A 22,150-nucleotide genomic window follows, 5' to 3' on the forward strand; every position below is an offset into this window, starting at 1 on the left:
GAAGTTTGCTTGCTAGGTTTGTAGTCTATTATTGACTCGTGAAAGAAGCATATCACAGTGCTTCTTTTTCAGTTTCCCATGCAGTAGAGGGATTCCCAAGTAAATATCCATTTTAGAAGTGGAGGTGATGTGGAAGCGAGTAAATAATTTATCTTTTTAGACTAGCAAAATGTGCTGGGACTATAATGAGCTATAGTTTTGTGGGTATTCAGTTACTGGCCGGAGAAGTAGCAATATTTAACTATAAGATCATAAGATTATTCGAGCTTTAGAGAGAATAGCTTGTCCAAAGAGGATTAAATCATATGCAAACACTAGATGAGAAAATGCCTCCCCTCCTCGAGACAATTTAATTTCCTTTAACTTGCAATTGTGCAATGCTATTTCCATATATGATGTAAGAATTTTGGCACAAAGTACAAACATATAGGAGGAAAAGGGTTCTCCTTCTCCTTGGCGCAATCCCCAAGAAAGTGTAAAATATGGCAGCAGAGCACCATTTAAGAGAAGTGAGAATTGTGGGATTGTTATGTAGTGCCTTACCCATTCTATCCATTTATGTGGGAATCCATAATGGTGGAGCTTTGAGGCAATGAATGACCAATCCATTCTATCGTAGGCCTTACTCATGTCGAGTTTGATTGCCATAATACATTTTTTTGCATTTCTTATGTGAGTGAATTTTATGTAATAACTCATGTGCAATGATGATATTATCTTGAATGTATGTATGTTCCCTTAACGAATCTGTTCTGGTGAAAAGAAATTAGATGTGGAAGAATATGTGTTAATCGAGTAAGAACAAATTTTGAAATAATCTTGTAGGTCATATTGCAGAGAATGATAAGGCGGTAGTTGTTCATTGTCCAACGAGAGTTAGAGCCCACTTTAGAGATGAATGATATGAAGGTATTGTTGATAGAGGGCTTGAAAGTAAGTACCTGTTGCAAAAAACTCTCATACCATATTGAAAATATCTTGCCAAATATCCTACAAAGAATGTTAGAAGAAGATCACTAGAAATCCATCAGGACCTAGGGATTTGAGACCATTACAGTAAAAAATTGCTTTGGCAATCTCCTCCTTTGTTATTGGCTGAAGTAGAAGGAATCAATCATCTTCTGTGTGATACGGCGTCAACAACTGAGAAATAATGATCATCAAGAGAACTAGGGTTTATAAATTGTAATATAGATATTCCAAAAGTGGTCCAAAAAATCTGTAGAAATTTGATTCTGATCCGTGAATGATAGTCCTTGATGCAGAAGCGATCTAATGCTTTTGAATCAAGGCACAATCTCTTAATATAATGAGGCTGCCTCCATTCTCTCCGAAAACGCTATATTCTTTCATTTTGTTGCGGACGAGAAACGCTATCATCCTTACAAAGATTTTTTTTTGGTCTTTCGGGTGAGAAATGATGCAAGCTGTCACCCGCGGTATCGTGTGGAACGTAACATAAATTAAATAAACGCTATTTTATTTTTTTATAAGAAAACCGTAAACAATTAATAGACATATTTTTTAATTTTTTTGATTGAAAAACGCTCTCTTCCCTCTTGGGTTTCTTGTTCCTGATGCTTATTATTCTCTTGCCTGTGAAAACATCGAAGCTGTGGCCCACCGCATGCCTCAACAATGATTAAAGAATAAATTTATATTTGTAAAGTTTAGTTAATCGATTTCTATTAAAGGATAAGATTGCAAGGAAGTCTTTCTTTTATATTTATTTATTTATTTATTTATTTATTTATTTATAGGCAAGAAGATTAGAAGAAAGTTAGCATCATTAACGTTCGTTCTTGCTTACCTAAATTGTTAGTCTCTGATACTCAGTGCAACTGTACAAGTGAGTTCTGCGCTGCTACTGTGCAATTCGTGGACTCTTAACAGTGTCGACGAAAATCGCTTCAGTTACTTCGACACTAGTAAACCACTCTCTCTTCTTTTGTTCCCACTGAGTTTCTTCGAGCAGGTAAAAGCTGAATTAAAAGGAAGACGGAGGGACGGAAAATAGTGGATTTTCCGTCGAGTTTTTGTTATTGAAATCATTACGATCGCATTATTGCAGCGTACTCACGGTTGTTGAGCTTCAAAGTTCGACCTGCAACTCCAATGGAGTTTGGAATTGTCATAATGGTTTTATTCGCAGGCTTCCTCTGCGTGCGATCGGAGTTTATTGTTTACAACACTTCGCAAGGGATCGTTTCCGATAAAATCAATGTTCATTTGGTACCTCACTCCCATGATGATGTTGGATGGTTAAAGACAGTTGATCAATATTACTTCGGTGGCAACAATTCGATTCGTGTATTCCCTTGTTTTAACCCATTGATTTCATATATACACTTTTCTTGTGTAGTATTTCCTGTTTCTATCTTTTATTTTCTGGGGTTTTCAACAGGGAGCTTGCGTTCAGAACGTCTTGGATTCAGTGATTCAAGCATTGTTGGCCGATAAGAATCGAAAGTTCATCTACGTTGAACAGGCAAATTTTATTTACTCTGTCTCTTGTCTTGTGTTTCTACCCATTTTCACTATTCTTTGATTAACCTATGCTGTTTTGACCCGAGCAGGCATTTTTCCAGCGGTGGTGGAGACAGCAGAGTGAGGCCGTTCAGCGAATAGTCAAGCAGCTCGTCAGCTCCGGTCAACTAGAATTCATGTACTACTTTATTTATTTTAGTTCGTCATTTTGTCGTAGGCCTGTAAAAGTGCCTGGATCTCTAACACTCTTTTTAGACTTTTGCTCATTTGCTTCCTTAGTTGTAACTTAAGTAAGAGTTAGGATCATTGTAGATGACTCCATTTAGGTTGGGTAAGGTTTAGTTGACCTCTTGTTCTTTCCTTAGATGTAAGTTAGTTTCGTTGATTATGGTTGAGTAGTAATTTTCGTTTTCCTTATCGTCTGTTACTTATCCCTGCTAGGCTCTCCGTTCTGATGGTACTGGAAGTATTGTAACTATCAGCCTAGGAATTAACATCCTCACCCTTTTCTGTAAGTCTAATCTGTCATCTAAATATCTTATATGTGTAGAAATGGGGGTATGTGCATGCATGATGAGGCTACCCCACATTATATTGACATGATCGATCAGACAACTTTGGGGCATCAATTCATCAAAAAAGAGTTTGGTCAGACCCCAAGAATTGGTTGGCAGATTGATCCTTTTGGGCATTCTGCGGTTCAGGCTTACTTGCTTGGTGCAGAGGTGTGTCTTTTATTAATGGTTTCTGGATTGGTCTTGTTTTAAAAATTACAATTGCATATATGGTCTATTCTTCTTTTTATCACTCCTAGATAATCTCTAACTGTGTTACCAATTTATAAAGAACCTGTGGTTGGAGAAAAAATTAAGGGTGACAACCTTAAGAATGGCTAAAGTTTTTTAATTGGCTCTCAAAAAGATGCTTGAGCTTGGTTTTGTTGGCTTCTTACTAAGTTTTATATTTTTTAAGCTTCTAACTACTTTTGCAGTTAGGATTCGACTCTCTTTTTTTTGCTCGGATTGATTACCAAGACAGAGCAAAGCGAAAAGATGAGAAAAGTCTTGAGGTTGTATGGCAGGGTTCAAAGTCCCTTGGTTCATCATCACAGGTTATACGACAATTCATTTATACATTTTCTTGTGCTCTTTGTCATATGGGTGACCAAGTAAAATCATTATTGTCGCCTTTATATAGAATTAGAAACCCAGTTTTGTAATCTGCTGTTCTTAGGTGGAAGTTTTATATGTTGCACCTCTTCTGACCTTTCCTTAGATAAATACAGATATTCACAGGTATATTCCCCAGGCATTACGATCCTCCTGATGGCTTCACATTTGAATTAAATGATGCCTCTCCCCCAGTTCAGGTATTTGTCTTTACTGTTATCTCTTTTTGCTTCTTTGATAAGTTTTTCTTGGATTTATTCTTTTCAATGCTTCTCAATTGAAGGATGATATTCTTCTGTTTGACTACAATGTCCAAGAGCGGGTGAATGACTTTGTCACTGCAGCTTTATCACAGGTAAGTGGGGAGCAAAAAAAAGCCCTACTGGGAAACCCCCAACCACATGGATAACCTTCTTAATATCTAACTGTTTCCAGTATGCTTTTTCACTTTAGTTCTTTAGTTGTTTCTCTGCTGCTGGACATTTAAGTTATCTATCATCAGTAGAACCTTTGAGGCCATACGATATTTCTGAACGTTCTTGAAAATCATGTTACTGATGGATATGGTGACCTTGAAATTTTTCAGCCCACCACCTGAATGTACAATGACAACAACAACAATAAGTCGGCTACATGGGTTATTGCCCTCCAATCAACTCTATTTGAGGCATACAAAATACAAGGCCTAAACCATGCATATTCTTTCTCACCACTTCTCCTAAGTTTATCTTAGGTCTGCCTCTTGTTCTTCTAGTTCCATCAATCCGGATTAAATCACTTGTCATATTGGGTCATTCAAAAACCTGCCCTGATAGAAATTAAAATTCCAGCGAATGACTATGAGAGAGTTGATGGAAAATCAATAATGTTGGGATCCTTTTCATTCCTCAAATGTATTATGATTACATTTAAGTTCCACTTATGAAAAACAAGGCTTTCTTTCCATTTCATTTTGTTAATATAGTGTCTGTGTGTGTTTATCCACAACTTCCAGGCTAATGTAACCAGAACAAATCATATAATGTGGACCATGGGAACAGACTTTCGTTATCAATATGCAAACACATGGTTTAGGCAGATGGACAAGCTTATTCATTATGTCAATAAGGTAATTACCCTACTGAGACCTTCAGCTAAAATTAGAGAAAGGCAACAGGAACCTTGATTCTACGCATGGCATATTCAGTAATGTTGTTCTTCCAAATTATTATTATTATTATTTTCTTTTTTGGGGGGCGGGGGGACTGTATTATGTTTCAGGTTGAAACTCTTCTATGATCATGCTTTTGTTTGCAACAAATTAGAAGCTCTCATGGCTTTGTCATACATTGTGATAAGAGAATAACAGAACCTTGCTAAATATCTGCGTCTCTCAATGACTCATTATTTCCCACACATTATGTCTGGATGTTGATTAAGGCTACTTAAGGCAAACAAAGGATTATGCTATTCAGCCCAACAGGAAATACCATGGGTTAGGCAGGGAAATCAGTATCCTCACTGAGGATAAGCCTAGACAACTAGTTGGGGTTATTCATAGTTAGAAGGACTCATATCTGTCATACTTATTAAACTTGATTCACTGAATGAAGAAAACTCTGAATTCCTAGTATCATTTCTTTATATATATATATATATATGTGCAGTGTTCTTATACTATTTGTTGTGTACTAGTATTTGTGTGTCATGATTGTATTCCATGGGACGGTGTACTGTGGGATAATATAATATTTGATGGCTGAATTGTAATTAGTTCGTTTTTCTTTTTTGGTGGGAAACTGTAATCAGTTTGTTATTTCTTATTGTAGTTAGACTTGGGTGGTTATTCTATTCAACTTTAATTAGTCTTAGTCTCTTAGTAGGATTTCTACTAGGAGTTGGTTCCTTGTTGATTTAAAGGACAGTGCTAATCTTTTTCTTTTTCTTTTTCTTTTATATAATTTTTATTTATGGGAAGGGGGGATGTTAACGTGGTTCGCCAGGCCTTTGGCCCAACAATTCCCGCAGGTCCATGCTGACCTCACAATGACAAGGACCGGGTCATGCCTCAGTTGATTGAAAACTACTCTACTGTCACCAAAAGTAGTGAAGAGCATTTAACACCACTGCATGAGTGGGCCCAGTAGAAGGAGCTAATCCATGGTAGCAGAATTCGCTCTATTTATTCTAGCTCAAGCTCAGTCCTGATTTCACACTTCTTTCTTCTCACTTTATTATTTTTTCAAGCTTTGGTATCATGACATGTTGTTAGAGCTTTGTTAGCCATACCCTTTCTCCTATTCGATTTATGGCTTGATTGTCCAAAAGGATCGTCATTCTGGGTTTATAGCAACCTATGCTGCAGTGTCCTATCTATTCTATGAAACCCTATTTGTTGATTGCATTAAATTAAGCCAGTTTTTCCTTTGTATATGCTATTGTCATGAATAAGGGAACCTGCTGCAGCTATTCCATGGTGTTATTTCATTGATTTTTATGAAGATTTGATGCTGTATGTTTCCTGCAGCACTCCATTTATGGTTTCTTTCGGCAGAGTTGATATTTACTATTACTTAACATCTGGCCATCAGATTAAAGTGATTTTTGAAGCGTTATTTGCTTCCTGGTAGGTTCCTTTGACCCATTTATGAGGCTAATCTCCAATAAATTGAAGTTTTCTGTTTTCCTGGCCTGGGCAGTAGCCTGTTTTTGGGATTAACTGGAAGAATCGAGTCCTACCAGTGTGGAAGGTCTGACCATCAAATCTTAGTTAGATTTCTGGGAATTGAAGTCCTTTCTGTAAGTCACCTTAGATTTCTGTTTGATGTCCATTTGACCGATTGATAATTTGACTTCTATGAATAACTCAAAATATGGTATGTGATTTCGGAATTGCTGGCATTTTTTATATCTTCATTGGAACATGTCCGTGGGGTTTCCATCCCCTAGTTACCCATTGTATCTTATCAGATTGAAGCTGCAGCAGTAAAAGGCATTCTGGAATTCTTACTCTTGTTTCTGGTTTCAGAGGTTATCTCTTTGATAATTGGCTGCTGGTTATATCTGTTTATATTTGATATGGTTCACCTGTCATAGGTGATGCAAAATCCCCTGGCAGAATCTGTTAGTGACCAAATTACATCTTGCACATTAAGTGCTGCATGCGACCATCTCCTCTGGACTCCAACTTTTAAGAAATTATATCACTACCTTCTACTGAGGATCTCAAATGGACAATGTCACAGTTTTTTTTTTTTTGCTGTTGAATGGAGCCTTTTGTTGCCTTTTTTGGTTGGCACTAAATGTGTGTCCACATCCCACCAATATTGAGGTTCTGAAGTTTCAACATGCTGAACAATTAGTTTCTAAATATTTGTCTGGTTCAGACTTTGATCTTCAACCTGTCAAAAGCCAAATAGTTGCATGTGTGAGGATTTCCATCCATCAATGATGCTTTCTGTCGTTTCAACATCTTGTATCTTCCTCCTTCATCAAGTCCGACTCCGTTCCAGGAACAATTCATCTTATTTTGCACTCTCATCATTTAACATTCGTTGAATACTTGTGCATTATCTTTGTGGAAATGTTTTTGCTGCTGACATTATTATTGTTTGGAATACTCAGGATGGACGAGTTAATGCCCTCTATTCAACCCCATCCATCTACACTGATGCCAAGTATGAAACGAATGAAGTGTGGCCGGTTAAGACTGACGATTTCTTCCCGTGAGTTTAGTACACTTTGCATTTAACTTTTCACATGTACAGATAGAATTTGTCTATTTTTGTTTTTGGTTTCTTTGTTATCCTGCCCTCAAGAATGTCTCATTCACTTCCTAGTTATGCGGATAAGGAAAATGCATATTGGACAGGGTACTTCACGAGTAGACCAACTTTTAAAGGTTATGTCAGAATGATGAGTGGTTACTATTTGGTGAGATCTTTAAGCCCTTCTCATTTGAAAAAGAAAAAAGAGTCTTGCCATGGTAGTCATAAATGGCTTACCTTGTTCAGTTAAAGAGAGGGTATTTTAAAATTTGATTTCTAAATTTACAATCAGGCAGCAAGACAATTGGAATTTTTTAAAGGCAGAAGTAGTTCAGGTCCCCACACAGACAAATTGGCAGATGCTTTGGCCATTGCTCAACACCATGATGCTGTTAGTGGTACACAAAGGCAGCATGTAGCTGATGATTATGCAAAACGGTTAGCAATGGGCTATGAAGAGGTGCAGATTAAGACTGACAATACAAACTATTTTGTCTTGCACTGCTTTCTTTTAGGCCTAAACCACCATCTCTGCTTCAATATTGCTTTGTAGGCTGAGGAGTTAGTTGCTTCTTCTCTTGCTTGCTTGGCAGAGTTGGGACCAAATACTGGATGTGGGAATGTAGCGACTAAGTTTCAACAGGCAAAGTGTTTTAAGCCTTTTGAGTTTCTGAACTATTTGTAGTCATGGTTTTAACTTCAATTTCATATATGTTTCAGACTTCAGGTTATGCTTAACGAGTTTCATCATTTTATTTGTCAAAATGGGAGATGAAAGTTTGATAAATTAGCATGTTTGTGAGTGATAATGTTGATGACTAATTTAACTTATAAGCAATAATTCCAAAGATATTTTTCTGATCTCTGCATGGTAATGACAAAAACTTGGGTAGACGGGGAACCTACTCAGATGCATCCCTGTTGGGGATTATTTGGCAAGGCCAAATGTGCTTTTGTTGGAATCTGGTTCCATTTGTTGAGCATTTATGCCCTCAGGTCTAGATGTTTGTATTTACTTTCTGCATTAGCTTTGTGTAGGTATCCCTTCCTCAGCTCATCATGGTCCAACTTTCCTGTCCAGAGTTGCGTCAGGGACTAGTCAAGATTAGGGTCAGTCAAAGTCTTGCTGGGTTAGCCAATACCTTATGAAATGTAATCTATTGCCATTCCTAGAGCAGGGCATAAAATGGATTGCGATTCATGTTGATTTAAATAAATCTAGTTCCATATCTAATTTTCCATGGAAGGAACCATATCTGTTCCATATCCAAGTCGGGTCGATATGATATATAATCCAATTCCAGATTATATGGAATTATGGATGTGATGGATATGATGTATAATCCAATTCCAGATTATATGGAATTATGGATGTGATGGATATGATATATGGATGTGAACCAGAATGGATCTTGGTCATGACCCTTGGCCCTACACTACAAGTTCATGTTTCTCTATATTTGTAGGAATTCTATACCAGATGTGGATTTTCCTTCTTCCCACACATTTTGTATTTCTCTCCCAGTACATAATTCCCCACGCAAAATTTATATCTCATCTTGGGTTTCTCTCCCTTCTCTATTTATCATCTATTTAATTAATGTTCATTGAGTTCTTTCTGTAGTTGTCATTTAGAAAGGATGTTTTAATTTAATTATAGAAGATCAAAACTTCTACTGATCATTAATTATGAATCTTTTTATAGGATTGTTATTTTAAAAAGATTGTTTTATCATCTATTCTACTTGATGGAACCACCTAAATCTCTGAACTTTCAACAACATTCCCTAAACCATTGACTCTCTGTCTGCCTCACGCATGCCGGCTTTGGCAAGGAGAATGTTGAACCTGTTTTGGAGCTGATTAATGACAAACTTATTTGTTCTGATGATGAAGTTTGACTGTATGCAACATTTGGCTTGAAAATTTTATTTTTTCTTTTAATATTTTAACTTAGAATTGAAAGGACTACTGAATGTTCAATAATATCATAATCATCTTCTTCTTTTTTGCTTCAGTGTCCACTCCTGAATATAAGTTACTGTCCTCCTTCAGAAGTTTCTTTGTCTCATGGGAAGAGCTTGGTAACATAGAACTTGATCTCGTATCATGTTTATTTGTCAAGTAGATTACTAAGGTTTCATTTTTTTGAAATTTTCATATTGTGTTCTCCTGTTTTGTAGGTTATTGTTGTCTACAATCCTCTTGGGTGGAAGAGAGATGATGTTATTCGAATTCCTGTTAGTACTTTATCAGTAACTTAGATGGATCTATGAATCAATAATGGACCTGATAATTCTGAAACGTCTTTTAGTGTTAGTGTTGTGCCTTTCAGCTTATGAGTTAAACTTATCACAGGTGATCAGTGAGTTTGTTACAGTTCTGGATTCCAGGGGAAAGGAAATTGAATCTCAGCTTCTACCGCTAGCCAATTCCTCTGTAGGCATGAGAAACTACCATGTTAGGTCATACTTGGGTAAATCCCCAAGTGACGCTCCTAAGTATTGGCTAGCGTTTTCTGCATCTGCACCTCCTCTTGGCTTCAACACTTACTTTGTCTCAAGTGTGGGTCAGTCAGGTTAATCATTTTGAATGCAATGCATATTGCTCTGTTACTGCAAACAGAGTGGGAAAAAAACCAAAATTTGGGCCAATGTTTGTTCATTTAGTTTCTCCTTTACAACTGCAGGTGGTGGTTCTGCCAGATCAACTGCATACACATCAGAAGGAGCTGAAAATGGTACCATTGAAATTGGGCAAGGAAATTTAAAGCTTAATTATTCTATAGGGAAAGGCAAACTCACTCAATATGTGAATAGTAGAAGTTTGGTAAGTTATATTGTTGCCTTATATCATGTGTGAAGTGTTTTACATGATGCATATCCTTCACCCTTTTGTTCCTTGTAACTACTGAGAAGAGACGTTTACATGATGCATATCCTTCACCCTTTCGTTCCTTGTAACTACTGAGAATAGACTCTGCTTCCACCATACCAATAAAACTAAAGATTACATTTTAATTTTTTCTAAGAAGAAATTGTATGTATAACATCAGTTGTCTTTGTTTGTTTGTTTGTGTTTGTGTTTTTTTTTTATTAAGGTCGACGCATTCATAGAACAATCTTACAGCTTTTATGCTGGAAATGATGGAAGTGACAAAGATTCTCAGGTTGTCAAATAAATCTTTGGCAATTCTATTTTCTGCATTGTAGTGTTCAATTTAAGCTTCATCCATAAAAGAAGGGAAAAACTGATTGCTTACCGTTGAGAGGTTTTTGTTATCTTTCTGAAGGCATCTGGAGCATACATATTTCGTCCGAACGGTTCATTTCCCATAATATCTGAAGCACAGGTTTGTCATGGTTATGATCAAGGAGGAGCTGCTAGCCTATAACCATCATTGTTAACCTGTTATTGCTTGGTTTCTAAAAGTAGTAAAAAGAGTTAATCGGTTTTTTCCCCAGGTTCCCTGGACTGTTCTGCGGGGGCCAATTCTGGACGAAGTACATCAACAAATCAATCCATGGATTTACCAGGTAAGCACCTGGCCACAAAAAGTTTTCAGTTAATCTGTCATCCAAGTTCCTCATTGACAAAGGTGGAAAATTTATGTTTGTTTAAAAAAAAATCATGGTGGAACTCATCCTGGAGCCAACTTAAAGTCAGCACCTTGGGAACAGGATCAAGACACACAAACACACACAGAAGAGTTCCTCATTAAAAATGCTGGAACTCAGTCCTGTAGCAAATGTCAATCGTCTTGGGAACAGGATCAAGACCAATAAAAAGAAAAGAAAAGAGAGTTTTGATGTATAAATTCTCTTTTGGTTGACTTTGACAGACCAACATCCACTCAACTAAGTATAACTCATTCTTGAGATTTGATCTATACAATTGTGTGATAAAAGAAAGGTTCTTCAGATGCTAATTATCGAGTTAAAAAAACTTGGACACTATTTTTTTGGGTTCTGCATAGATCAAGTTAGTTTTTATTGAAATAATGAGGGAATGCCCCTATCAGGAGGAAAAATATAAAAGTAATTTACAAGGCACCGAAATTATTTTAAATTCCAAATGAAGAGAGCCATTCGTAAACATAATCGCTTAGATATCAACTGATTCCTTAGCTTCACAAGAAGTTCTATATCAGCTTTCCATGCGTACACTGTTTGATAGACCTGGAGTTGGCCAGTGTAACTATCATGTGTAAAGATAGTTTTTGTAAGTATGCATTTAGCATATGATAATATAAAAAGATTTAACTTTTATGATTATATTCAGAATGTTTGCATTATGAGTTAAGAAAAACGAAATAAATCTAGCAAGATCTTTAGTGGGAATTCTGTGAGATTCTGATTTACAACAGAGAAGGAAAAACAACTAATAATATATATTTCCCTATGTGATTTTTTTCTTGGAACACTTGCAATATGATGTAGCAAAAAATAAAAGAAGTCTAGCAAGATATTTAGTGCAAGTTCTGTGTGAACGAAGGAAGACAAACATTGGATGGTTCTCATTGATGGAAACTACTAAATGCTATTTTGGAAAACTCAATATGATTAAACATCATAAAGGAATAAAGATACTTGTTGAGTTGTATTCTTGGCTGTCTATTGCATCTGTCCTTTATATACTATGGTTATTAAATGAAAATTGCTCTTTGGAACCTGGATATCATTTACAATGAAAATTGCTCTTTGGAGTCGTATATGTTTGGGTTCTTAATTCTACTTGAAATCCCATGGTTATTATTTTCTGTATCAATAATATTTGCATGTGCAGATCACCAGGGTGTATAATGAGAAGGAGCATGCTGAAGTTGAATTCACTGTATGCCTACCCTCTTGTACATCGATGCATTTATGTCTTCATACTCTTCTCGGAACTGAATGCATAATCACTCCTCTTGCCTTTGTTCCTTTTATAGCTTGTTGGAGCTTTGTTCAGTGATGAGATTTTCAATCTTTAGGTTGGTCCTATACCTCTTGATGATGGGATTGGGAAAGAAGTTGTAACTCAAATTAGAACACCCATGAAGACCAATAGAACATTCTATACAGATTCTAATGGACGTGACTTTATTAAAAGGGTATGTTGCATGCATTTACAGATTTACTTTCCTACTCTGTTTCTATCTGGCGAGTTTAGATATTAGACTTATGTTTAATATGGTGGTGCAGTGACAAACTTGAACAATTAATTTAAATATCATCATACTTTAGCAAACATTTCAGATGTATTTGTCCTATCCTATGGTAAATGCTTGACAGTGTACCTTCTATTTTAAGTTTGTTGAGTTATGTAGCCCACAAGGGCATGGTTTGACAACTCAGATTTGGAGGCCAGTTTGGTAGTCCAAAAAACTGTGGTGGATCAGATCTCAGTCTAGTTGGTGAACCCTTTTTTCCCTTCTTTGAAGGCAAATCCAGATTTCAGTTGGAAGCATAGAATGCCGCAGTAAAATCCCAAGATGTACCAAATATTACTGAGATATTGTTGAGATATTAACTTGTCTCCGAATCCCAGAAGGAGATATTAGCTAGTTCTCTTACTATTTACAAGGTATTTGATTCCTTTCCTTGGAGGAAATCTCCCGAAGAGTGTCCAATGAGTTATAGGATTCAGCCACGTTTAATATTCTAATCCAAAGGCTAGCGTAAATCTAATGAGTGCCTTTGGATTGGAACATTACACGTGACTGAATCTTGTAACTCATTGGGTAATCATTGGGAAAGCCCCTTCAAGGAGATGATCCAAACTCATAAGGAAGTGCAATTTAGGGTTTTTGCTCATAGCTCAATTCAATGGTTAGAGCAGCTATGGAGGGCCAGTAAAGTAATTTTGTCTTCTCTTTGATTCTAAGTAGAGGAGCTTCTCAGAAAGGTGCTAGTACTGAGAATGCATTATTACTTGCTTCTTAGAAAGGCTAAAGGTACTCCAATTCTCCCACCTGACATGTTCTCCTTAGTATGGATGTTATCTTCCATAAGTGCTTGGCGTACCATTAATGGCAACCTTTTAAGCGGGAGTTTGATACTTTGGCTGGTGAAGATGTTTCAATTAATGTTGCATCATTACTCACAGCTCCTTGATCATTAGCCGCACCTTCTAGTGATGTTCCATTTTAGATTCAAGAAGAGCACAATTTGGCTAAATTTATGGGGAGCCTACTCCTGCTTTTGTTAGACATCTGGTTGAGAAAATTCAGAGTAGAGTTGACTGTTTGGACCTTTGTGTTTTCATCCTAAAAAGCAATTATAAACCACTACCATGCACCTTTACCCAATAATTTTTATTAGATGAAATAGTAGGCTCTAGTCATAAAGGTATTTGTACATGTATCCAATAAGTACTAATATTTCATGTATTTCCTATGATTTTCTTTCTCCTTCCTATCATGTGTTTGTCTTTTCCCTTTTCTTTTCTTTTCTTTCTAGAAATAGAGAGGATTAAGCCATATAGTTTGACTCTCAAAATCGAGAAGTGTTGGTTGATCATATATTTGTATGTATAGTTCTGTGGTTTAGACTTTAGAGTATCTATTTCCTATTTGATCCCTTTGAATTCCATATTTGAAGTTATGATTGGATTTATTCTTTTAAAAGAATCAATTCAATACATTTCTTATGTATTTGTAGTGCTATATTGAATTTCAATCAGATTTCGGATCAATCTATATTGGTAGACTACCTCCATCATGTTGTTGCTAGCAAATACCACTCTTTTTGGTTTGGACCTTCCAAATCATTCCAATAGGAGATCCAGGCCAATTTTTTTCTGATCCTTAAAATTAAAAGATTGATTTCTCTTCATAAAAAATTAGAGGCAGAACCAACAAAGATTTCTTTTTCGATTCATCCCTATCCCACAGTTGGCCAAAAGCTTTTCTAAGTACAAGATGGAAAACAATTATTGTGGAATAGATGAATACCTTTGAAGAAAGTCAATACTTGGGGTCTCAGTATTCTTCCTCCAGGGAGAAGACTAGCTGGATGTAAGCATAGTTCGAGGCCTCATGAGATCTCTTTTATTTAAAACCTCAAGATGAGATCTCATGTGATTCCAAAAAAATACATCACAGCTGAGATCTCGGTTCAACCAAGTGTTTACAAATACTTAACACTCTTCATTACTTGAAGTCAGCTTCAAGAAAAGGGTTCTTTTTGTCTTTGCATGATCATCTCCTTAGTAAAGCCTACGCTGATGTTGACTGGTCACTGGAGTGGAACTCCTGATTGGAAGTCTAATTGAGTATACTGTTCGTGTGTAGGAGGTTACCTTGTCACTTGGTACTGCAAGAAGCAAAATGTTGGCAAGATCTTATGCTAAAGCAGAGTTTCAAGCTATGGGACAAGTCATCTATGAGTTGTTATGGCTTTTCAATGATTAAACCAATACCTGGTTGGCCCTAAAAGTTCTATTATTTAAAAAAAAAAAATCAATCCAAGGTCTTGTCAATTCTACACCTCCCTATTATGTTGTATTGCAATAACAAAGCCGCAATTAGTACTGTCCACAATGCAGCAGAGCATGGGTTTGCCAAGCATGTGAGTTTGACACATATTTCATCAAAGAGAATTAGAAAGTGGACAGTTTCATCTTATTTTGTGCAAGTTAATATATATGCACCAACTTGAGGGGGAGTCTAAGGTTGTAGCCCACACGGGAAAAATTTAGGATATTCCCCTTGTAGCTCGATCAGTCAGAGTCAGCTGGGGGGGAGCAATATTGTAATATTGGCTTCTCCTCTTTTATTCTAACTGAGAGCTTGGTGATCTCATTAATGAATCAAGCATTAACAGCTGCTGGGTATTAGTATTGTTTTCAGCACAGGAGTAGGTATTGTAGAATGTAGAGGAAGTTTGAAACTAGAACGTTTGGATGAATTTATTTAGGTAGTTGGTAGATATTAGTGTACATATCTAATCTTAAAGAATGCCATTTTTTCTTGGCAGGTTCGAGACTATAGATCTGACTGGGATCTGCAAGTGAACCAACCCATTGCTGGAAATTATTACCCAGTACGTTTCCTTCATCATTATGGCAACCATTGTTTTCCTTTACTTTATTTAACTTCTAAGAGTAACTAGAGATTTATGTGTATTCATTCATAGTTAATTTTTTGTATTCCCAATGGCCTTAACCAGCTGATTATCTAAGCTGTGTTGTTTGAAATGCCTTCAACAAGCAAGTTGTTGTTTGACTTAGTTGGAAGCAGCTCAATAACTTTTAGATGACTTCAAACTAAGCTTGTTCTAGTAGAAATTTCTGACTTCTGAAGTGGACATATGCTAAAAAAATGCAGATCTAGAATCCATGTTGGCGAAAAAATATCAGAACATGTCAACATTGAGTAATTCCAGAAATCATTAGCAATACGTGTTGGCATTTTGGGTTACAACAATGGTACTTGTTTAAAGCTTTCATATTGGTGTCTACCACATTAAAACTCTATCGTTGATTTTCTGTTTTTCTTTTCTTCGCTTTTCTTGGTTTTTTTCGGTTGCACTTTTATTTTTTGTTTGAATGAATAAGTAATATGATTACCAAAAGGAAGAGGGGAGAAAGGGAAGAGAGGAGGGAAAATTACAACGGGGCCACAAGACAAGCTGAAGCACTGAAAAGAAAGGCTACACGCTTATGCTTAATTTTTCTATGATCATTCCCAGTTTGCTAGAGGTGGGGGTAATAAGGATAAAGTTTCTAGTCACACAAGGCTGCTGGACACAGAGGTGGAAATGAGATGCTAATCAGGGAGGACATCAACTTCAGGGAGGAAATGTTTGTATAATTAAAGATACCATAACCATCCTTTCATGTTAAGAATTTTAATATGAATAATTTTACCTTTTCTGCATCATGGTTTAACTCGTACTATTTCTGTTCTATATAAATAAAATTACAGGAGACTAAACACTTGTTTCTTGAATGTCCGGGCATTCTGATTCATAAAATTCAAACAGTAGGCTTCTATGGATCTTTTTGTTATTATTTAGATACACCTGTCTGAAGACAATATGAGTGTTATCTGTTAACATTCATATTTTTCTGCAACTAACAGTTCTTATACTTCCAGATAAATTTAGGCATTTACTTGGAAGATGACAATCTAGAACTCTCGGTTTTGGTAGATCGATCTGTGGGAGGATCTAGCATGATGGATGGACAAGTAGAGCTGATGCTTCATAGGTTAGTATTTCTCTTCAAGTGCTTCAGCTTTTTCATGAACTATTATTTGTTAAATTTTGTTTAACAGTCGAAATGCAAGATAATTAGCTTATCCATTCACCATGCTTGGCAGGATCTCTAATTTTGTTTACTCCTATTTTGTAGGAGGTTGCTTCATGATGATCATAGAGGAGTAGGAGAGGTACTAGATGAAAAGGTCTGTCTCCATGATGAATGCACAGGACTAACGGTGAGCATAGCCTCAGTGACTCTTCTTCCACGTATCTCTCTCATTAGCCAAGGAAAACAGACATACAAGAGACTCCCAATAAATATTATTCCTTTGTCAATCAGGAACAAAGACGAACAAGGAAAACACAAGGGGAAAAGGGGGGGGTTGGGAGGAAGCGGGAAGCTTGAGTTTGCTTGTAGTTTGTGTGCTTTTGGCATTACTCACCGCACACAAATGAGGATACTTTAAGAAAACGAATTCAAGTGGAGTTACTATTAAAGTCTGCATATACTAAGGTTATGATGCTGGGCAAAGCAATGATGCCAGCTTGACTGCCTATCTCCATTGACCCCACAAAACTGGTCATTTATTTCAAAAGGAAAATGATGAATGTCCAACCTCTGCTGAAAGTTTGCCAAAAATAAAATATGGGTACAGCTGCCATTGGAGCCTAGAGGTATTGACTCGAATGTTGAATACTTGTGAAGCCCTTTGAGGTTGCAGCTAGGAGTTTCAAATCCAGGCCTGGCCTAGAACTTCCAACCAAGCCCACTTGATAAAACATGCTAGGCCTTAGTGAATTTGTTTTCCCCGTCCGATCAGGCATCCAATCTAGCTCAACCTCTTTGGAGACCCTTTTTTATATTATTCTTCCCATATCCACCTAAAAGACTTGGCTGGCCCAAGTGGTTTCTATGATTCACACATCTCTTTGAATCTTGAAGGAGATTCATTCACAGTCCTATAAAGAGAAAGAGGGAAAGTTCATATTTAATTGGATTGATATTTTAGTCCTTTATTTCAATTGCTTTATTGCTTTCATTTTACACAGTTTTTCCTATCTGTATGCTTTTTTGCTGATGATATTGTTTTGGTAGATGAAACAAAAACAGAGATTTACTCCTAGTTAGAGTTATGTAGATCAACTTTGGAATCAAAAGATTTCAAGCTAAGTAGAAAAGAGGTTGTATTTGGTGTGCAGCTTTGGTGACACAGAGATGAATAATAGGTTGGTGAAACTTGAAGAGAAGGAGATTTTGCAAAGCAATTTGTTAGGACTCTGTAACTTCCCCAAGCAAACCCTGGATCAGCACCTGAAACCAGCCGCTCTCTAGGGCGATTTCACCTGAACTTCAGCTCACGCTGCCCTACAACTCACTCACTCACTCTCACACACACAACAATTAAAACATGTACACAAGAATGTAATGGGAAGCTCTTTGACTAATTCATTACAAAATGACTCATTCAATATGCAAATACAAGAACTCCCACATCCTTCATTATTCTATCTCAATCAACCCTAACCTGAAAGATTATCTCTCCCGTATGCATAACTTGTCCCCTTTTCCTTTTCAAAATTCTTCCTCCCCCTTTTCCATTACACTTACCTCCCTAACATAGCCTAAGACAAATCCTATCTAATCTAACACCCCACCTTTCCGTGTAGGCCAACATGGGAGTGGCTGCTCCAAAATGGGGCTTAGCCGGTCCCTCTCATGTTTGGATGGGTATGATTCCCTACAACTCTCTTACCTCCTATGGTAAATCAGTGTCTTATCATCACTTCTCTCTTTCAGTTTCGCCTTGCCCTCAAGGTGAACCCAAGCTATTGCTTAGCGCTTTAGTGTAGTAGCCTTGTTCCCCATTTTCCCCGTTAGATCTCGTGTACCAGTAGGACTTTGAGTTGTCTGTAGGGACGTTGGTGGGTGTTGGAGTAGGACACATCTCAATGAAAACACCACCCCTTTTTCATTTTCGTCTTTATTTCCTCCAGAGTCAACCAATGAGGCGATCATTTCTTCCAGCGGCAGTTGTTGCCTGGTGAGATGAAGGTTAGCCACTAGATTGATTGGTGTCAAGTTTGGCTGTGTCTAACTCAGCCTGGTCGAACCGACTGGTTGATACAATCTCATATCTGTTCCCCACTGCATTCAGTCCATTGGTGCTGGTTTGCCTGAGTTTGAAAACCTGGTTGGGCCCCCCATGGCTCAATAAATTGGGCTGTAACCTTGTGGTCTTCTTTAGCCCTTTTGTGACCCAGTTCTTGGCTTCATGAACTGGGCCAAACTCTTGGGCCAGAAGAGCCTACCCTCGCCTTGCACTTTGTCGCTCTAACCAGCCATAAAAATGCCCACGCACCCACTCGTCATCTCTAGCTTCGGCAGTGGCAGTAACACTCTCAAAGACTGCTCAAAGTAGAAGCTTTAGTCTGCTTATTTACTTGGGTAAATGATTTGTAAGCTTCAAAACCTGTAAAGTTAATGTGGCCTTGGCATTATTTGCATGTTGTTTGTATTTCCTTATTATATATTTTATCAAATCACTTCGTATTCAGTTTCATTGTGGTTTATCCACCATCTTTTTACTTCATCAATTGGTTCTTGCTCTCCAATCATTTCCTTTCACTCTTATTTACTGTCTTTTGCTTCTGGTTTTCAGTGCCCTTATTCCCCTCCCCCACCCCCCACCCCACATGCACACACAAAAAAATAATAATAAATAAATCTGTCTCTACTGTGCAAACATCTTTCCTTTTTCTTGTATTTGCCAGAGGGTATTTTGAAAAGAAAAAAAAAAAAAGTGAATTCCATTGGAAGTTACCATATATTGTACCTTGCATATATTATGGCTCCGTGGTATTTGCCTTTTACTTTTTAAATATATTCTACAGGTTACTGGAAAATTTTATCTCAGGATTGACCCCCTAGGAGAAGGTGCCAAGTGGCGCCGCAAAGTTGGTCAGGAGATATATTCTCCATTTCTCCTTGCCTTTGCTCAACAGGTAAAAGGAAGACATCAAGCCTCTACTTGTTTATAATACAGTGGGTTTGTTACAATCAAGTGCTTGTCTATAATATATTGGGTCTGTTACAATCAAGTGCTTTTCCTGTAGGATGGAGATAACTGGACAAGTTCTCATGTACCGACTTTTTCGGGCATGGATCCTTCATACAATTTACCTGATAATGTTGCAATTATTACATTACAGGTATGTGAGGTTGTCAGCATTTTTTATTTTTTTATTTTTAATTAAGTGGGTTGGGGTTTGTACTTGTCATTCTCCTTCTCTTTGGGACAAAATAAGACATTCAAATGAAAGGAACTTGGAGCATCACAAACCTGACAGTGGACACCAATATAACCTACAGTTTACTGGGTATTTAAGGTCTCCTTACCAAACCAAAGCAACAGTACATGGACTTGTTCTAGACTCCATACTACTTTGAAGTGCCTTTCTCTCTGTTATTTCCTTCTTCCTGGTTCTTTGCCTTCTTAAGATTTTCTCATGACCTACATTGTGCAGGAGCTTGAAGATGGACAAGTTCTCCTTCGGTTGGCACACCTTTATGAGGTTCTACTTTCTCCTTACATGCTTTTATAAACTGTGATGTGATCTATCTTTAATCCTGTGGATCATTAGATATATAATTTCAGAACTATTTGTTATATAACCCGGGCCCCATATCACGGTAATCTTGAGCAAACACAGGTCATCACCGTGGTAGTGACCCACATCCATATATCAGGGTCAAATTTCATATCAAAACTAACAGAATGGTGAAAACACTGCTCAAGTGACAACCTTGATACTAATGAAACTTAATGCACTTCTTAATTTGTTTGCATATGCTTGTTTCAGGCTGAAACTTGACTTGTGTGGTGGTTTTTGTCCCATGGACCTACCTGTGCCCATTCAATCCTTCCACATAGCAAGGAAATGTGACCCTCTCTTGTTAAGCATATTATAGGGCTGAAATTAACTTCTTGTCAGCATTCTTCTGGCAGTATCATTTGATTATATTTGTCTCTCTGAGAGGATTGGATGCTGTGTTTGAACTTGATCCCTACCACTTATCACTAGACATCCCTGCATTTTATTTTGGGGCTTTTCTTTGTTTACTAGTTTTAATTAACACTTCCCTTTATGTATTATGCTAGCTTTGTCATCTGACACAGAATATCTAGATCTTAACGCATTTAAGAGTGCAAATTTTGGTGTTCTAATTAATAATGTTCATAAAGGTTGGTCCATGAAGTGGGGAGCTGGGTTTGCTTGACCGTTTGCTGGAAGTAGTTAATATTGGTGAATGTGGTTTTCTATCTTCATCATACTCTGGGGTACCGAGGGGCTTCTTTGTATGTTTTCTTTGGGATGTGGAGGAACTTCCGCAAAGTAGACCTCGGGTCCAGTTTACTTGGAGTTAACTAGCTTCACTTTTTGTTTATGAAACTTTTTCCCACTTGGATGCACAAGTTTCTAAATTTCTGTTCTTTTGGATGTTTTGACATTCCTTTCAAGACTGGGGAGGACAAGGACCTTTCAATCAAGGCAAGCGTGGAGTTGAGAAAGTTGTTCCCACATAAGCAGGTAAAATGGAATACATGCAGCGTAGTAGCAGATTGGTACTTTTCACCAATTACCATGTTAAGATCTCCTTTTTAATCTTTTCCCTGGGCTTTTTGTTGCTTTCAGATCAGCAAAGTAACAGAGATGAGCTTATCTGCGAACCAAGAAAGAACCGAGATGGAGAAGAAAAGACTACGTTGGAAAACAGTGTCTCCAAGTGAAGAAGCTAAGGTAATGAAAGGGGAGCCAGTTGATCCGGTGAAATTAATAGTAGAGCTGAGCCCCATGGAAATCCGGACATTCACTATTGAGTTCCGCTACATATTCCTTGCTAACGTGGTTGATCTGTAAAAGGTAACTAAAATCAGTTTACAGTGTTTAAAGTTACTGTGTCAAGGAACTTCTTCAGAGCAACCGAACGCTTTTCCTAGGACTGCTGCGTTTGTTATTTTAGATTTTTGAAGTTGGGATCTGGGATGGGATGGGATGGGATGGTGTTTGATAAGAGGTAATTATGGTTTGGAGCAGTCCTGGTGAATCCATCTGGGAAGGCATCTAATCCTGAATTTTATGTCTCATGACCCATCTGACATGGGCACCTTGGGCCCACGTATTGTCAGGTGGGATTTGAGACAAAATTCTCTAATCCTTCAGAAAGCTGATGTAGCCCAAGGCCTTTGCTCCTCCATCTTGCGAAACAAGGCATCCAAAAACTCCGGTTATGAAGATACTGGACTAACGTCAAGAGGTCCATGGGCATACCTGAAAGGGTTAGTGATCATGTCTGTCAGTAATTTCACATGTCAACCCAAGTCTGTCCTATATCCTCCAATGGTTAAAATTACAGCCTTTGATGTGGTAAAATTAGACGAGACCCTATAGCAAGGCGTCATAATCAGGATCTACAAAATGACCAGCGTGGGTTATTATATGCCACGGGGCACAAAATGGCTAAATCAAGGAAATACTAGAATCTCAACAGGTTGGAATTCCG

The 22,150-nt window shown here is 37.4% G+C and overlaps 1 protein-coding gene across 2 annotated transcripts; it reads left to right on the plus strand.

Moving 5' to 3' along the window:
• Positions 1-1,769: 1,769 nt before the first annotated feature.
• Positions 1,770-21,677, plus strand: LOC149019872 (alpha-mannosidase At3g26720-like). Of its 2 annotated transcripts, none has more exons than XM_089147869.1 (29): positions 1,770-2,310; positions 2,405-2,488; positions 2,577-2,665; positions 3,038-3,212; positions 3,479-3,598; positions 3,773-3,856; positions 3,940-4,011; positions 4,651-4,764; positions 7,260-7,360; positions 7,475-7,568; positions 7,695-7,862; positions 7,956-8,045; positions 9,421-9,486; positions 9,586-9,642; positions 9,761-9,980; positions 10,092-10,231; positions 10,503-10,571; positions 10,695-10,754; positions 10,867-10,938; positions 12,188-12,235; positions 12,375-12,494; positions 15,361-15,426; positions 16,482-16,594; positions 16,739-16,823; positions 19,480-19,590; positions 19,702-19,797; positions 20,113-20,160; positions 21,109-21,177; positions 21,283-21,677. In XM_089147869.1, exons 1-29 carry the CDS (start codon positions 2,116-2,118, stop codon positions 21,505-21,507), a joined length of 3,051 nt encoding a protein of 1,016 aa, XP_089003995.1. In that variant the 5' UTR covers positions 1,770-2,115; the 3' UTR covers positions 21,508-21,677. The 2 variants fall into 2 exon arrangements, with proteins under 2 accessions (XP_089003995.1, XP_089003996.1); XM_089147870.1 differs by having other exon boundaries at positions 9,761-9,971; positions 21,283-21,656.
• The last annotated feature ends 473 nt before the right edge of the window (positions 21,678-22,150 follow it).

This window comes from Hakea prostrata, chromosome 3 (assembly GCF_041222555.1).
Source record: "Hakea prostrata isolate BN-2017 chromosome 3, UWA_Hpros_2, whole genome shotgun sequence".
NCBI lineage: Eukaryota > Viridiplantae > Streptophyta > Magnoliopsida > Proteales > Proteaceae > Hakea > Hakea prostrata.

Excerpts from the sequence above, each read along its gene's own strand:
- LOC149019872 (XM_089147869.1), top strand. The coding sequence starts at position 2,116 with ATGGAGTTTGGAATTGTCATAATGGTTTTATTCGCAGGCTTCCTCTGC. Across the intron at positions 10,572-10,694 it reads GAAGTGACAAAGATTCTCAG|GCATCTGGAGCATACATATT; the intron begins GTTGTCAAATAA and ends ATCTTTCTGAAG. Across the intron at positions 15,427-16,481 it reads TTGCTGGAAATTATTACCCA|ATAAATTTAGGCATTTACTT; the intron begins GTACGTTTCCTT and ends TTATACTTCCAG.